Source organism: Eupeodes corollae, chromosome 2 (assembly GCF_945859685.1).
Source record: "Eupeodes corollae chromosome 2, idEupCoro1.1, whole genome shotgun sequence".
Taxonomy (NCBI): domain Eukaryota; kingdom Metazoa; phylum Arthropoda; class Insecta; order Diptera; family Syrphidae; genus Eupeodes; species Eupeodes corollae.
Genome location: NC_079148.1, coordinates 134,301,323 through 134,320,420, shown reverse-complemented (window position 1 = coordinate 134,320,420; position 19,098 = coordinate 134,301,323). Strand labels below are relative to the sequence as shown.

The 19,098-nt window shown below is 34.8% G+C and overlaps 1 protein-coding gene across 1 annotated transcript in view; it reads left to right on the top strand.

Annotated features, from left to right (window-relative positions):
• Positions 1-1,892: 1,892 nt before the first annotated feature.
• The window catches only part of LOC129944183 (ubiquitin carboxyl-terminal hydrolase 32), a 30,798-nt gene continuing 13,592 nt past the window's right edge, over positions 1,893-19,098 (top strand). Inside the window, 10 exon segments of the mRNA XM_056053425.1 lie at positions 1,893-2,127; positions 9,873-10,107; positions 10,176-10,452; positions 10,524-10,752; positions 10,823-11,028; positions 14,335-14,521; positions 14,593-15,926; positions 15,983-16,376; positions 16,440-16,748; positions 16,900-17,252. Of these exon segments, the coding sequence (XP_055909400.1) occupies positions 2,070-2,127; positions 9,873-10,107; positions 10,176-10,452; positions 10,524-10,752; positions 10,823-11,028; positions 14,335-14,521; positions 14,593-15,926; positions 15,983-16,376; positions 16,440-16,748; positions 16,900-17,252 (3,582 nt within the window). The 5' untranslated portion in view covers positions 1,893-2,069.

The window sequence follows — 19,098 nt, the reverse complement described above, 5'->3', positions numbered from 1 at the left end:
ACACCCATACAGCACAGTTGGTAGTATAAGGGCCTTAGAAAGTATCAGTTAAGTTTTGGTCGGGATGAAATTTCGAATGACTTGAAGAAGGCGGAGACTTCCATAGACTCTACCAATCGCACTATAGGTGGTCATCCCAAGTGAGAGTGCGATTGAATACTACTCCTAGGATTCTAGCAGTGCTAACATATTCAATGGTTTTGTCTTCAAGTTTCAACAGGTTTAAACCCAATAGGTCAAATTTTTTTCGATAGATGGGGAGGGACGGTTATTTTGACAGGGTTAAGGCGGAGATCGTTCTTTTTGGACCACTGTGAAATGCGGAGCAGATTCTCGTTCATTAAATCTATGGCATGATTTTTAGCCTTAAAAGGTCGAATTATCAGGAACAGCACATCGTCAGCATAAAGATGAATTAAACAATGTTTAGCAACTTGTCGTAACTCATTTATGTAAAGTGAGAATAGGATTGGTCCAAGGATAGATCAAGGTGGCACTTCACTCAAAACATTGAGAAATGTGGACAGGTTTCCATTGGCCACCACGCATTGTTGCCCTCCGCTGAGATACAAAAGAACAAGCTTACATGACTCTAAGGAAAACCCAAATTGAAGTGGTTAACAGTATCAAAAGCCTTTGAATAATCTAACAGTGTTAGCAATGTAACATGATCACTGTCCATTGCCATTCTTTTTTCATTAGTTACAAAAAGTAAGGCGGATTTGAAAGCTGCACTTGGGTCGAAAACCAGACTGATAGATACTTAACAGGTTGTTGATTGTAAGATATTTTTGGATCTGTACCAGAATAGTTTTTTCAAACACCTTCTAAAGAGACGAAAAAATGGCAATCGGCCGAAATTTTGTAGCAGTACCTGTTTGCTTTTTGGGTATGGGAATAATCTTAGCCTTCTTCCGTTCTAAAGGAAACTCTGAAGTATTCAATATGCTGTTAAATATTTGGGTTATATAGCGCAGTATTTATGGAAGCAGTAGTCTCAAGAACTTAGGGTCCATTTGGTCCAGCAAGTAGCATTAGATTTAATCGAAATTATTGCTTTTACAATGTCTTTCTCTTGTATTCTTATAAAACTCAGAGAGCTGTTGAGTGCATCACAATCGACGTCACCAACAGGCTTTTTAGATTGTTTACCAATATCGATTTCACGCAGGTTTTTCTATAACTTTTTACCAGAGGTTAAAGAACCAAGATCAGTACATAATTAAAAAACTATGTTTAAGCAATTGCTAAAGATAATATTTTCAATGCAAAATTTCTAAGCTATGTTTTATAGACTTAAGAATCTGTCATTTCATCAACGTTTTTTTTATTAGGACTTATCTGCTACCATATATTTTAATTTCTTCCATTTGTCCTTCTGATTCAGCCATTTTTTTACCAAATATAACAAATATTGCATATCTTTAAGTTTAAATGTTGAAGAGAAACGGACAAGGGGTGACAACTGGACTGCTATGAAGGAAGTTATTCTGACTGAGTTTAGAACGAAAGAAATTACGAGCACCACCAATACCCATCAATATGTACCAATATTTTACATTTCATGAGAGTTCGTTAATTTTTATATACACCAATTTAAACGAATGAACGCTAATTCTATGGAAAAGATGCACTTTAAGGATTACCATGACGTTAAATATTTAGCAGGTTTTATGAAATTCGCTACTTAAAAGTTTACACTCATTTTACCAACAACATATTTAAATATTTACACGAATTAATTTTCTACTATATCATGTCACCCTCTACATTCTATTCCACATCTCAAAACATTCCCACCACACCACAAATCCACCAACCACATCTTTGCCAATTCACCAACAAATTTTTACTTTCTGTCAAAAAAAAAAACGAACCATGGTAGATTTCGCGATTTTTGTAGGGGAGAAGTCATAGGACTAATGTTTTGAAGAAAGGTTAATTTTCTTTTAATTGTTTTTCATTGTGATGAAAATATATTTTCGACAAAAACAAAAAAAGAACAATCATACGAAAAAACATTGATTAATTATGTCATTTAAAAGTTAAAAACATTAAATAAACAAAAAATGGGTGCAAAAGAATCAAAACCATCGTGTATTAGTTATGAAGATGCAATCAAAAGAGGTAAGTTCAAAGGGAGAACTTCTTTTTCGTTGTCGTCTTTTTCTTCAGTGATTTTTTTTGTGTTGGTTTAATTTGTATTTTAATGAAGAAAATTATGCGTACAAGTTCAGACAACAGAGGAAACAAATATCCAATTCCGAAGTACGAAATCTAATTGATATTCAAGTGTCCAGTGTCACAGTTTTTGTAGTGTTTTGGACAAAGTTTGTCCCCTTGAATTGCTCGCTCCATGACAAAATATTGCCATAGACTTATTTGATAACTGCGACATTGCCCCTTGGATAGAGAGATTAGTTTTGTGTTGTCGAATTAGTAAGTAGCATTAGTTATTCAGTGTCTGGTTGTCGGATGTAGGGTTGTCAGGCCCCCTCCGTCCGCCGTCTTCTCTGGAATCCAAAATAAAACAAAAAAAAAATAACAACTTGCTTCTCATCAGTTCTCTGGAACTGGATCACACACAATTTTATTGCTATTATTTTTTCGAATTCTTTTTGCTTTTCGTTCGGATTCGATAGGTAATGTAATTTTCCATTGGACGTGTGTAAAAGTGAAAATTCCACTTGATTTCGATTTGTAACTGGAACTGCACAGCGCAGCATTTGTGCATCGAATAAAATCTTTTTTCTTCTTCTTTTATTACTTTTGAAGAAGAAAAGAATGCTTTTGTACGATTAATTGAGTCTCTTTGTGGATTTGGTTTTGGATTGGCCCTGTGTTCCCTGTGATAAACAAAGTAAAAGAATCAAAATATGTTTTAATCTTATCATAGACATTCGGAACGGAAGGCTAAATTGTGATTTGTTTTTGAAACAAAAAGAGTGCTAATGTAGGTAATCGATTAATCGAAATACATAAATTCTTTTTTTTTGAAATAGGTATTCCACTGCTAATTCCTAAAATCTTGTAGGTAGGAAGGTAGTAGGTTCCACAAACAATTTGTTTCCTCGTCGTCATTGTCATTATCTTGATTTGTTTTTTATTTGGCTGTTTTTTTTTTTCTCCATACCTGGCTAATAGCTACTTCTACACTTGATGCTGTAAATTCTCGCAAACAGGTTGTGATTTGTTGACAAGAATAGTTTTTCCTTTTTTTTATTGTTATTATTTTTATTCTCAGTTTCTTAACCAGTTGTTGCTTTTCTCATTTTCATTTCCGTTTGGTCAAAGCTTTCCGTAAAAACGCGTCGAATGATAAAGATGTAATTGCTAAACAAATATGTATGTAATACCTACCAAGGGAACCTGTTCTGCCTCTGCCCACAGTTGTTGTTGAGACTACAACTTTTATTCGCCTCTTGACAGTAGCGAATCAGGTTGATTGGGCGCCCGCCATGCCAGCTGCATACATTGCATTTCAATCACTTGCATTGAACGGGGACAGGTGGACATTTCAAAAAAGTACAAAAGACTTATCATGAGTTCATTCATGAATTTTGTTCAATGATTAGTTTTTCTTATTGGCTTTTGTCTTCCAATAAGAATGTCTGAATCCTAAAACAACTTAGAATAAATCGAAAATAGGTACTGTTGATTTAAATAATACCCGTGGTTTGTTGGAAAATCTATCCATAGTATGAATAACACCGATAAAAGTTAGAGTAGAATCTTACTATGGATAGGTTTTTGACATTCATACGAGTCTCGAATGGATCTTATGTGATTTCGTTTTCAAATGTTGGTGCAATTGATATTGCATTTGTATCTCGATGGTTGTGTTCGTTGAGTAGTTGTGCATTTGGAATCATGTGTGTTTTCCATGGGGGAAAAAAATCAATCTGTTACTGTTGACATTATTTAGTTTTGTTAGTGAATTTGATTAAACAAAAACTTAAACAGACCATAACGCATTATCTGTAAAAGCAACTCCTCCACACAGGTTTTTCTTCGCAAATTTTGACTCGACTCCGATCTCCGACGGAAATCGAGTCAAATTTATCCCGTTTTTAAATCAGGATCCAAAAATGAAGTAACCAATTACCGTCCGATTTGCAAAATATCTGTGATACCTAAGCTATTCGAAAAAATTATTTATAAAAAAATACTTTTTTTGTGAAAGAAATAATCTCGCCTTTGCAGCATGGTTTTATCAGTGGTAGATCAACTACAACTAATCTTATAATTTTTAGTAATTATGTACTCAACTCTGGAACAAGGAAACCAATATGACGTGGTGTATACTGATTTCGCGAAAGCGTTCGACAGAGTTGATCACTCAATATTAATTTCCAAATTGCATAACATCGGTTTTAATTCCAATTTATTGTCATTGTTTAAATCTTACCTTACTGGCAGAATTCAATATGTTCGTATTAATAATGTTACTTCCAACCCTGTATTTGTTACTTCCGGTGTCCCACAAGGAAGCCATTTGGGTCCTCTCCTTTTTCTCTTGATTATTAATGATATTCCCAGTTGTCAAAAAATTGTTCTTGTTTGATGTATGCTGACGACCTTAAATTTTTCCTGCGCATTAATTCTATTTCCGATTGTATAAAGCTGCAGAATGATCTTAATAATCTTTTCGTTTGGTGTTCTAACAACTATCTTCATTTAAATGTTTCTAAATGTTATAGTATGTTATTCTATCGCGGCACCTCTCCCATTATGTTTTCTTACAGTTTACTTGAATCAACCTTAACACAAGTCACTGAGAAATAAGGATTGGGGTGTAATCTTTGATTTAAAATTCGAATTCGCTAATCAGAGCTACTCTTAGAGCCTTATATTTTTCATATGTTCGCTCAATTTTAGAAAACTGCTCATCTACCTGGAATCCTATGTATAAAACTTATTCGGCGAGAATTGAACGAATTCAGAAACGCTTTACTAGAATTGCAATTCGGATAATGCGTTGGAATACGGATATGCCTGCATAAAACAAAAATCAATTGATCTCACTTGCTTTCGTTGATTGGCTTTCATGTTCCTTGTCGTGAATTACGTAATAATCGTTTATTTTGTGTACCCTTTCATAGGGTCAATTATGGAATCAATACACGCTTAACTTGCTATTTAAGACAAGCTAATTCTGTTTGTAATGCTATCGATTTTAATTTATATTTAAGTAGGGACTGTTTTAAAAAAAATTGTTATTAATAATAAACTTCGGTTTATTTATTATTATTTATATAAACTTACTAAGTAGTCTTTAAGAGCTGTGTCTCTGCTTGATGAATAAATAAATAAATAAATCAAGGTAATTTCAACTCGATTCAGGTATTTAAAGAATTGAGGCGATCTTCAAGCTCGCTTCAACACCACATGTTAATGTAGTAGTCTACGACCAAACCCCCTCCTTGAAGCAATTGTTAAATGAACTTTTTTTTAGAATCTCAATTTCCAGATGTTTTCTTGAAATTTCTTCTTGAAAATTGTCCATTTTATTAGTTTTAGTTAGTTTTTTTTTTGCTAAGTTAATTTTAACTTTTGATTTTCACAAAACTTTCTTCTACACTCAGCGAAATAACGATAAGGAGAAACAAAAAAACACTGCTGTTTCGTCGGTTTTTATGAAAAATTACTATCAAGGAATTGCAACCCTTTCGTTGGATTTTATATTTTTATAACGGTTTAACTGATCTTTATTGCAATACGAAAAATTTATTAGGCCAAAGGACCAAAAATAAGAAAATCTTCAGATAAAAAAAAGTTTGTTAGTTATGAATTCTTTGTAAATCAGGTAACGTCGTTATGATTTTATAATTGTAATGCCTCCTTAAAGCCATTATCCGAAGAAGAGCGGGATCTTGTTGCTTATTACCGAGAACCGAGAAAGACAACTAGCCAAATCGGTGGCATACTTTCAAGAAGTAAATCTGTAATAAACATTTTCTTAAAGCTGTGTTAAAATTATGGAGTTAAGCGAAGGTCAGGTAAAAACCTAAATTAACCTAGGGAGAAATCAAACGCATAACCGTTAATAAGCCACGCGAAAATGTTTAACATTTTAAACCTCAATGTGTCACCAAGGCGGATGAAGAAAAGGTTTTAAAAGGTGTACAAATATTGATAAAGTGAACAGATTGGCTTTAACTGAAATGTATCAATTTTTACGAATGATACAAAATTGAGGAGGCCCATGCTGTTGCCAACAATTTCCGCATGATAAACGAACCGAAAAGCAGCATAGAAATGCTCGCAAGTTTGAAGGTGGCACGTTGATAGTTTGGTTTGCCATAAGCTACTGTTTCTACCAAAATAAATTCCCAAAAATATACGGATAAAATATTTGCTGCGGAATGTATCTTTCACTAGGAAAGAGCTGCTATGTATGTTTCAAAACCCGAACTCGATTGAAATCTTTTCTGTAAGTTTAAGAAAAACAGTTTTTAAAAATAGACTTTCATTTTACACTTTAAATTATTTGACAATAGTTGTTCAAGAAGAGTCAGCCAAAATCAATATGTGTCAAATAAAATCGTTAATAATTTCAATATCACGATGTCTACGAGATCATATTAAACGAAAAGGACCAAATATTGAACGCCTATTTAAAAACATTAAGTTTAACCAAGAATTGCCCTTAACGTTTGGCCTTAACAATATTTCATTTTGAAAAAAAAAAAAAAAAAAAAATAGTACCCATAGCAAAACAATAAAGTAAAGCCTTATTTTTCATATTTTTGTTTTTCCTTATAGGTTTGGTTGTAAAGATACTAAAAGTAAAATTAGTTTGTAAAAATCCAATAATATTTTTTAAAAAGAATCGTATTTTGTGTGAGTCCTTATCATTATTTCGTAGAGTGTATTTACAGCTGTGTTCAAAATAATAGGAGTGCTTTTACAAAATTTGCTCAAGTGTTTTTTTTACCATGTGTATACTGGTAATCAGCCCATTTCTCTACCTGTAAGTATAACGGGACATTAAAGATGATAAAACAATGAACTAGTTTGGAATTCATAACCGTTTAAATTTGTAACCAGAGATCAAATGATCTTTACTCTCAATCAGGCTATTCAAAATAATAGGAGTGTGAGTTATATTGTACGTAAAAAAAAAAAAAATCAAAAATTAAAAAAAAATAAACAGTAAGTAACTAAATTAAAATAGGAATATTAAATAGTTGGAATATCGAATATCTAAACAAGTTTGATTATTTAGTGGGCCGAGGAAAGCATTGCACCGACGAAAAACGGGATATCGTAAAAAAGTTGCGAAATGAAGGAATAAGTTTTAGGATATAAAGTTGATGTTAGGGTGCTCTGACCAAATGATCGCCAATGCTGTAAAATAGAAAAAAAAAGTCGAAACCCGGGGACGGAAACGAGAAACGAGTGAAAATGATGATCGTCGTTGTTCGCTACAGCCGAAAGGATCCTTTTGCGTCCTCTAAGATGATCCAGGAAGATTTAGGACCGGCAGTAAGTAGCGTAACAATAAGAAGGCGATTGTTGGATCACAATCTTTTCGCTCGCAGTCCACGAAAAGTGCCGATGCTTACAAAAAAACATGTAGCCGCTCGTTTGAAATTTGCAAGAAGCCATGCTAATTGGCCTGCAGATAAATGGTGAAACATTTTGTGGACTGACGAGACCAAAATTGTTTTATTCGGTGGAACTGGCTCTAGGCAATACGTCCGACGTCCAGAAAATTCCGAGTTTAAGCCTCGGTACACCATTAAAACGGTAAAGCATGGAGATGCTAAAGTGATGGCATGGGGCAGTTTCTCATAGGCTGGTGTTGGCCCCATACATCAAATCATTGGCACGATGGACCAGCGCGTTTATGTGGATATAATGTCCAGTGTGATGCTGCCTTATGCGAGTTGGAATATGCACGTTAAATGGGTATTTCAACAAGACAACGACCCGAAACACACCAGTAAGTCTGCCAAGGAATGGTTTCGGGTCAATGGGGTTGAGGTCATGGACTGGCCAGCTCAGTCGCCTGACCTCAATCCCATAGAAAATGTATGGGCAGATGTGAAAAAGGGTGTTTCTCGACGAAGACCCTTGAATTCGAGGCAGTTGTGGGACGCAGTCGAGCAAACATGGAACCAAATTCCAGTTGAGCGTTGTCGGGCGCTTGTGAACTCTATGCCACGCAGATGAGCAGCAATTATAAAAAAACAAAGGATTTTCCACAAAATACTGACAAAAAAATCTTAATATTGAATATTTTTTTTTAGTTTTTTTTACTTTATTTTATTTACTCCTATTATTTTGAACAATTCGTTTTGGCTTTATTTTGATAAAATTAATGTTTTTACTAACTTATTTATTTTAAACAAAGTAATCTTTAAGCATAGTAATAAAAGACTGGATTACCTTTTTTGTACAAAAGAAAAAATAAATTTAAAAAAATTATACAACTTTTGTATCACGATTTAATCTAAAAAGAACAGGCACTCCTATTTTTTTGAACACAACTGTATGTTTTTTGTTTTTATTATTATTCTGACAGATCTTTTTTTGAGTTGTACCAATTTTCAAATACAAAAATCTGGCTACTGCCGATCGTTTTGTTGGCAAGTTCTAACTTTCGCACTTAATATAAACATGTTGCCTAAACGAATCGAACAATTTATGGGCAGCAATGCCAAATAAATTACCACCTATGACCCTCTTCGTGAATTTGAATTTAACTTATGTAAGTAAGTTGCGCTCATGAAAGCTATTGGTCTGTTGGACAGCCTAAGTGAATGAAGCTTGACGAAAAGCAATTATAGGTACAACTTATGTTTTCCTTGCATTTGCTTATCATTCACCAATCGGGTTCCTAGGTGCCCCGCAGTAATTATTACCGTTCTACCTTAACAGAGATAATTTTGTTAAAATTGGAGAACGTCTCTTATGTATCATAAAAAATGAGTGTAGCGCACTCCTGCACTTGAAGCTTTGATTGAAATTAAAAATTCAAATAACATTTTATTTAAATTAGATAAGAAATGTTAGGTAATTAAAAAATTTAAAAAAAAAACAATAGAATCCACCACAACTACATGTATCTTTGAAGTAAGGGAAAAGGCTCTCTTCGTCGTTGATTTTGTGTAGGTACTTTTAGTTCTAATTGTTTTTTTTTACCGTACCGTGGACAGACGAAACGATACCCATGATGAATAGGCGGAAAATGAACTCGAAGCAATTTAGAAATATGTAATAAATTATTATAAGTTTATACATTCAATATATCGTTATTTTGTACATACATTGAAATATTATTGTTGAAAAAATGGCAATCAGAATCACGTTCGGGTTTTTTATTGCTACTTGTTTATGACTTTTTCTTCTTGTTTGATAGATCGTACAGTATTTGATTATTTTTTGTTGTTTTTGTTATTATTGTATTTTTTTTAGTTGGCTTGAATAATTGGATTTGTAAGCGATACAAAAATAAAATAAAATCAAGATAGTTATCGCGGCAGAGATATTTTTTCACTGTTGCGTGCTTCGTGCAAGGCCGGATTAAGTAATAAAACATCGTGGGCTACATACTTCTTTATCAATTACTTAACATGTGATAAAGATTCTTGTTTGCAAGTAATTCAATTCTAGTTCAGATATTTACAAATATCGAATCATTCAAGCTTAATAAAAACTAAAATTCTCTAAAGAACTAGTTTTTTTTTATATTTAAGTCCCCGTAAAAGCTTTCTTAATGCTTAACTTTACATTTTTCCTATCATCCTCTTCAATAGAATAATTGATTTTCAAATATTAAAAAAATAGAATTAAAAAAAGTATAATTGAAACATTGAAAAAATCTTACTTATATTACTTAAAATGTATTTGTTTTCATATTTTAGTTACTGATACAGAATTTAGGCGAATTAAAGAGGCTTTCAAAAAATCAGCTGGCCCTGGAAGTACATTTTTAAGTCAAAATGCATTCCAGCAAGATGTTCTTTGCGAAGGAATTCCACTTAATGTTGCTGATTTGCTATACCTTGCATGTGGTGGCACCCAAAAAGGAATATCATTCAAAGATGTGTTTTGTGGGCTTGTTCTACTAACCCGTGGTACAGAGGAAGAAAAGATACGGTAAATTTTGCTTTTGAATTAAAACGTTTCATATATTATTTTGTTTTATTTAAATTTTTAATTCATAGCTTCCTATGGAATCTTTATTGCAATGATTCTGGAACTTATATTCTCAAATCGGAGTATACAAAATCATCAAACTTGTATGGAAACGATGCCATTTCACTTTTCGCCCAATCAGATCGAGTTAATTTCGAGCAATTTCGTGATTGGATTTTAAATCACCGGAACTCAAGTGTACTTTCAAAATGGTTGCTTTCCGATACTTGTATAAATCTAACTTCCGAGTTGGAAACACCGACATTCTATCAGAGTTTAGCCGGTGTTACCCACCTTGAAGAGAAGGTATGTCGTCTAGGTTATACATATTTTTTTATTTGAATTTAATTCAATGTGTACACTTTTTATGTTGAAAGGATATTGGAGATCTTGAAAAAGAGTTTTGGCGATTGAAGAGTACTTCCGTCACTGGTCAGCTAGATCTGCAGCTATTGGGACCTCTTATAAGCCCTCCCATACCGAAAACTGCATTAGCCGGAATGTTTAGTGCATTTGATGAAAATCGTGATGGTCATATCGATTTCAAAGAATTATGTTGTGGTGTTTCCGCTGCATGTCGGGGTCCAAATGTCGAACGCTCTAAATGTAAGCCAATACTATCTACATACCAACTAGGTTCTGATTTTTGTTTTTTTTTTTTCTCTTTAAATTTCAGTTTGTTTTAAAATATTCGATATCGATCGAGACGGAATACTTAACTACGAAGAAACTATTCAAATGATTGATATTCTGATATTCGTAGCAAAAGAGAATCATAATGCCAACAATTACAAAGTCATAAGCAAAAATGATGTGATAAATGATTTGCTTACATTCACAAGGAAGAGTGTTACCAATGTCCCACCAAAAAAGCAATCTGATGTAAGTTTATGATTTTGTGTATAAGTTACTTTGTCTTTAAGTGATGCAAAACAACAATACATTTTTCAAAATGTACAGTGGTGCTTATATAAATAGCACACATTATTATTAATTTTGATCTTTTATTAAATTCAAGTGAAAGGAGCATTTAAGGTTTATGTACAGTGGTAGAAAACTAATTAGAAACAATGAAAAGAGTAGACATATGCACTTTTCTTATCATTGTTTATGCTCTTCACACACAAAAAATGATAAACGGTAAAATACAGTTCTCTTTTTGCTTCTATTGTGGAGCATGTTTTTAGTTTGCAGGTTTCATAAACTGTTAATTTGTTAATATCGGCAATTTAAACCAGCTTACAAAAGAATATTTGAAATCTAAACTTGGAAAAATAATTAGAAACAGTGAGCAAATATTGAAGAAGTGATATTATTTAACGGTAAATCTTTGCCGCTACATTTTTGTTTTTGTTCAAATATCTTATCTTTACTATCTAGTTCAAATAAATGGGTAAAATCAAGAGCTGCACACCAGAGCTAAGGAAGATAATTATCCACAAGTACTGCAAGGAAAAAACTACCATGGATAACATCGCCAACGATTTGCTTTGCTCCAAAAAGATGGTATATGGAGCAATTAAGGTCTATAGGGAGACAGGCAGCACGAAAACTCCCAAACGGAAAAACCGTACAAGAAAAACAACTGCCAAAGAAGACAGACTTATTTGTAGGCTTAGCAAGGCCAACCCTTTTGCGACCAGCAAGGAAATTCATTCAGCTGTGTCATGCCAATTAAGTACAGGAGTAACGTCTAGGACAATAAGGAATAGATTGCTGGAAGTAGGTTTGCGGGGTTGCATTGCTCGGAAAAAGCCACACGTTTCAAAAAAAATTTAAAACATGGACAAAAACCATTAGCATTTTGGAAAAAAGTATTCTGGAGCGATGAATCAAAATTTAATATGTTTGGATCTGATGATAAAACATATGTAAGACGCCCAATTAACAAAGAACTCGATCCTAAGTATACCATCAAAACGATCAAACATAGTGGTGGATTTGTGATGGTTTGGGGAGCCTTTTCGTGGCATGGCGTTGGTCCTATTGTGTGCATCGATGGCCGAATGGATCAGCATATGTATAAAAACATATTGGAAAATGTTATGGAGCCATATGCTTTTGATCATTTGCCAGTTTCATACATTTTTCAACAGGATAATGATCCTAAACACACTTCACGTTTAGTGAAGTGTTGGTTTGAGGAAGAAAACATCAATGTTTTAAGCTGGATAGCACAAAGCCCTGATCTCAATCCGATTGAAAACTTGTGGGCTGACGTTGAGAGAAGTTTGGGAGTCAAAACTTCCAAAAACTGTCAAAGATTTGGTAGCTAGTTTACCTAAACGGTGTGCAGCTGTAATTGCTAATAAGGGTTACCCCACAAAATATTGATTTTTTCAATCGAACAAAGGTATTTTGAAGTAGAAAATATTTCTTTACCTTTTATTTGTATTTTTCTTTTTCAGTGAACTGATGTTTCTAATTATTTTTCCACACTTTTATTTTTTTTTTTTTTTTTTCGAATATAGTGTTATTTATGTTTTAGTTTTTTTTTAATAACTTTTTCATAAAAGTTTATATAAAAGAACATCGTTTTTGTTATTTGTTAATATTTATTTTGTTTTATTAAGGTTTTCTACCTTTTTGTTTGTTTCTAATTATTTTTCCACCACTGTACATAATGTTTTTATTGCTTAAATTAAATTTCATATGTTTCTTAATGTATTAGGAACCATAAGTTTCTTAATTTCAGTTATTTCTGTAAGAAAATAGAGATAAGAACCACAGTTATTAAACTTTTGTCATTGTAGGATGGACATTTAATTAGCACATGTGCTATAAATTGAATTTACCTTTTGATTTCTTCATTTTACTTAAAAATTAGTTGGAAAACCCTTGCTGTCAATCACGGCTTGACATCTTCTTGGCAGACTTTCTACCAATTTTCTACACCGTGCTATTGGTGTTGAATACCAAGCATTTATAATATTTTCCCAAAATTCCTCAAAATTTTTGGGATTTAGACCTTGCAATTGGCGTTCAATGTCATTCCACAGATTCTCAATCGGGTTGAGATCGGGAAAATGAGCCGGCCACTTCAAAACACTAACACAATTATCCTCTTAACATGATTTTACTAACCGAGAAGTACTCGTATGCTTCGGATCATTATCGTGCATAAAACGCCATGTCAAAGGCAAATTGTCATCAGCGTAGGGAATTATATGATCTGTCAATATGTTTTTATAAATATTTTTATCCATTTTTGAGCACAACACCATAACATTTCCTCCTCCGTGTTTAATTGTTTTGAGAGTGTACTTTGGTTTGTATTGTTGGTTAGGTGGACGCCAAACATATTTTTTTCCATCTGATCTAAATCTGCAGAACTTTGATTCATTACTCCAGAGCACTTTTTTTTTCAAAAATAAAGAGGCTTTTTTAGGTGTTAGCAAATCTTAGCAAACTGAAATCTGCTCTTTATATTTTTTTTTTTGAGAGGAATGGTTTTTTCTGTGATATGTAGCCCCTTAATTGAATTTCATTCAACCGCGCGCCGCCTGATTGTCCTAGAAGACAAAAAAAATACCGTTATGTAACTCAACACCAGATTTTATTTGGTTTGAAGTCTTGAATGGGTCTGCGGTCGAAGCTCTTTGCATTAAATGATCTTCTCTTAATGTGGTTTTTCTTGCACGTGGGGCTCTCGAATCGTTTTCTGAAGTTCCAAACGTCTCAAGGTGGTGGATTGCGTTGTAAACAAGCTTTCTTGAACAATTTAATAGCTCCGAAATTTCCGAAACCGTCTTTCCTTGAGCTTTCATCCCATTTATTATCTGCCTTTTATCCTCTGTGCAATGTGGTCCTTTTCCCATGTCTATCAAATTTTATTTACAGAAATTTTTTTTAAATTCACGCATAAGCACTTACCGGTCAACTAATTAAAATAAAAGTTAATATATTTATATGAAATCAATCAGAATATGGATAATTCCTTTTGCTAATTAAATGACCAACCATTAACAATGATCTTTGACTAGTTTCACATATAAAGCCCACCTTTTAATTAAAAAAAAAACATGAAAAAACTAACGGTTTTATGCTCTCAGGGTTTTATTAGTTCAAAGCAAAGAGAAACCCCGTTATTTTATGAGAATGTAAAGTGTGCTATTTACGTGTCCACCACGGTATATTTCAAAATGGAAACATTCCAAATAAAACATAATAAAATTTTATTACAAAAAGGTTCACAATATTCCAAAAAACCACATAAATCAGGAGAAATTTATTAGCCTTACTCAAGAAGACTTTATGATGTGGAACGTCGAAAGCAGCTTAGATCTCGTTCAACCATTCCTTGATTTAACATTCGAAGTTTGTCACATAGTTTTTGGTTTGTCACCACAATGCAAACACATGGAAAATGATATTGGTAAGACTAAATTGTCTATTCTATTCACCTTCGAATAAGTTCTCACCGTTGACGTTGGTAAACCATTTTAGTAAAAGGATGGCTTACTCGAGAAGAAAAACGGGGCTATTGTGTTGGACAATTTTGGTATTTAATTTCTAAAGAATGGTGGGTTTCGTGGACACATTACACTCAAAATTTCTCTACGACTCCCTGCTATTATTGTAAGAAATCGATGGCAAACGGAATCAATCATAAAGGTGGTTTGGCTGGAGCCGTAGATGAGGCTATGGTTTGCGACGAAAGCTTTAACTCACACTCTTCGGAATCTAATGGAGAAATTGTCACAGCGGCAGATTCTACTAGTTTAGGTAAGCAAGCGTGTATAATATTTAAATGTTACTTTTTAAACATATGCATATTACTTGAAGGTTCGAGGAGTAGTGGTATATCTGATGGACGACACTCAAGCTTAAGACCAGGACCTATTGATAATACGAATTTAATAACGGTCAATCCCTACAAAAGCGTTCGCACTCTTACTGGCGAGGGTGGCCATTTGAAGCGCGACACTCCATTGGTTCAGAATCATGATTTTGAATTAGTTCCTAAGTCATTGTGGAAAGCACTAACACGTTGGTATGGCGAGATTTTACCACTGCCACGACAGGTTATTCAACCTCCTAATTCTCCCGAAGTTGAACTGGAATTGTATCCTTTAAACCTGCGTATATTAATGCATCAGCAAATGCCACTTAATTCGCCAGCCGTTTCAAATTGGGGTGCTGTTTCTGGTAATTAAAAAATATTGATCCTCACTTAGAAAGGAAACAAATTCTCTTAAAATTAATCCTTAGGAGGAGGATATGCAGCTTTATCAACAACTCCAAACGAAATACAACCACCTAAAAAGTACTTAGCTTACACAGCAGCTTTTAGTCGTCTGGCTACGGTTAAACAAATTGGAGAATTTCTTTGTGATCAGCTACGATGGAAGCCTGAAGATATCCGTTTGTGGCACATCGCAAGTGCATCAACGGACAGTAATCCAATAATGCTCGAGGAGGAGAATATGACCCTCAAGGAACTACTGATAAGAGATAACGACCAAATACTCCTAGAAGTTCGCAACAAGGACCTTACATGGCCCGAAGAGTTAGGATCCCTTTCACTTAGCCACGGTAGCTCACACCAGGACAGACGCCTTACACGAGCATCAATTCATTCGGTGCACGCACCTGGAGCAACAGGTCTCCACAACTTAGGCAATACGTGTTTTATGAATGCCGCTCTTCAAGTGCTCTTCAATACACAACCATTGGCTCAGTATTTTAGGAGAAATGTCCACCTTTTCGAAATGAACAAACAAAATAAATTAGGAACAAAAGGGCAATTAGCAACACGCTATGGAGAATTGCTCAAGGAGGTTAAATCTTGCCGTAAATTTGTCCGTCTTTTTTTTCAAAATTTTATGCGTTTTAGATTTGGACCGCTTCAACTCGATCGGTAGCCCCTTTAAAACTAAGATTTTGTGTTACTAAACATGCTCCTCAATTTGCTGGCGGTGGACAACATGACTCTCAAGAACTACTTGAGTGGATGCTAGATGCCCTGCACGAGGACCTAAATAGGGTAACCGAGAAGCCCTATAGCGAACTTAAAGACTCTGATGGAAGGCCTGACAAAGTAGTTGCTTTTGAAGCCTGGTCGCAACATCATTCGAGAAATCAAAGTATTGTCACCGATCTGTTTTATGGTCAGTTAAAATCAAAAGTAAGCTGCTTATGTTGTGGACGAGAATCAGTTCGATTTGATCCGTTTAGCTTGCTTAGTTTACCGCTACCAGTTGAGAATTATCTATATTTTGAAGTTTTAGGTGAGTTTTTATTCGTTTTTTTTTTTGTTAATACTTTAAAGTAATGTTATTTTGAAATTGAAGTTATTCCACTGGATGGTGCCATTCCTGTAAAATATGGACTACGTTTAAATCCTGATTCAAAGTATATGGATTTAAAGAAAAACCTATCGACATTGTGCCACCTTCAACCTTACTTTATGCTTGTTTGTGAATTGTCTAATTCTCAAATTCGTCAGATTCTGTTAGACGATCAGAAGATTAGGTCATCAAGTGCCACTGAATTGTATGTGTACCAATTGCCAGAAGATTGCAATGAAACGCGATCAAGAACCAGTTCAACACTTGGTGTGAACATTGAAAAAGGTCTCAAAGACATCCAGCGGAGCTCAGGTATTACTTCATTCTATTTTTACATAATTTTTTTTTTTAAGTTCCTTCTTTTCGTTCAAATTGTACCGCTATTATAGAACGATTAGAATTAACTGCAATCTTTTTCCTTTAAATTTCTCTTTGTGTGTGTGTAAAACAAAATTATAAAAAGCTCTACTAGTTGCACCCGAGGTCACAACAACATCAAATTACCAACAACAAACACAGCAGCCGATACATGTACTCCCCCCACAAAGCCAACAAACTCAACCCCTAACATCAACCCCATCACCCACTGTAATAGCAACAGCCACAGCAACAGCAACAACAATACCGCCGACATTATCAAATCATTTAAATCACATCGGAAATAATCATCATTTTAGACAGCCCTCATTAGATGAAGAATTGCAAATCGATGATGCCGAAACGAGTTCAGATGTTGTTGATAATAGTAGATCATCGAAGGTAAGGCGGTGCTTTGGAAACACCATGTGCATGCCCAAGAATCTGTTGTGCTTCAAGGTATGGCTATATAACATTAATGTATTTAATATATAGATACTCACGAAAATTACCATTAATAATACGAAAAACAAAGATTGTCCCACTTCGTAGTAAAAACAAAAACTAAGGCAGGCAGGTAGTTTTTTTTTTCTTTCTTTTATTGAAAAATGGGAGAAAAGTTTAAGAAGTATAACATCTGTGTTAGTGAATAAAATTTCCCTCAGAATGTGTTCCATCTCCAAAAAATTGAAACTTAGTTAGTTTTAGAATATTCAGTTAAGATCTAAGATTCTTTTAATGTCTGACTTCAGTTTTTTTTTTATACATTATGTCTTGTTGGTATTAATAATAATAATTCTTAAATATAATAATTATAATTATTGCTTGACTTTGCTGTTCGGATCCTATGAAAGTGTCAAATTAAGACTTCAGAGGCTTCAGAACAAGGGAATGAGGGTTATCTTGATTCGTTTCAAGCTAAGCTTCCAGTTATTTATTTGATGTGATAACTGAAGTTTAAGGAATAAAAATGACTAAAGAGATTATAAATACCCTTATAATGATTAAACACAGTGCGAGCAATTAGGAAACGAGGATAGGATTAGAAAGGAAAAACCGATGCACATTGGTTTTCAATGTCTGCACATTGTAATGCTTACTTACTTAAGGTGGCGCTACAGTCCGGGGCGGACCTGGGTCTCAACCAACAAGCGTCTCCAGCCAGCTCGGTCCCTAGCTAGCTGTCTCCAGTTTCGCACGCCAAGTTGGTTGAGGTCCTCTCCCACCTGGGTGCGCCACCTGAGTCGCGGTCTTCCTCTACTGCGCCGTCCCTCGGGATTGGATTCGAAGACCTTCCGGGCTGGAGCGTTGATGTCCATCCGCTCTACATGACCTAGCCATCTAAGCCGTTGGACTTTAATTCTGCTAACTAGGTCAGTGTCGCTGTACAGCCCGTACAGTTCGTCGTTATATCTTCTCCTCCATTCTCCATCTATGCGTACGGGACCAAAAATCGCCCGAAGAATTTTTCTCTCGAAGCATCCTAAGACGCTCTCATCTTTCTTTGACAGGGTCCAGGCCTCAGAGCCATAAATGAGAACCGGGATGATGAGTGTCTTGTAGATGGTGATTTTACATGCTCGAGAGAGGACTTTACTTCTAAATTGCCTTCTAAGTCCAAAGAAGCAGCGATTTGCAAGAGTTATTCTTCGTTTGATTTCAGCGCTGGTGTCGTTGTCTGCATTAATAGCGGTGCCTAGGTAGACAAAGTCCTTAACTACCTCAAAGTTATAGCTGTCCATGGTGACGTTTTGTCCATTACGTCGTCGTTCAGTGTCCTTTTTTGATGACAGCATATACTTGGTCTTGCCCTCATTGACCACTAAACCCATCTTCTTCGCTTCCGTCGCAATGCTCAAAAACGCTCCACTGATATCACGCTTTGATCTTCCAATTATGTCAATATCATCTGCGTATCCGAGTAATTGGATGGATCTTTGGAAGATTGTGCCTCTAGTGTTGACGGTTGAGTTTTGCACAATTCTTTCCAAAACGATGTTGAAGAAGTCGCATGACAGTGCATCGCCTTGTCTAAAACCTTTTTTGACATCAAATGCATCGGTAAGATCTTTTCCGACCTTGATAGAGCAGCGTGCATTCTCCATCGTCATTCTGCATAAACGGATAAGTTTGACAGGGATGCCAAAACTAGACATTGCTCGGTAGAGCTCCTCCCTATAGATGCTGTCATACGCGGCTTTAAAATCGATAAAGAGATGGTGGGTATCGATTTGAAGCTCCTGGGTTTTTCCAAGATCTGCCGTAGTGTGAATATTTGGTCGTTAGTGGACTTTCCTGGTCTGAA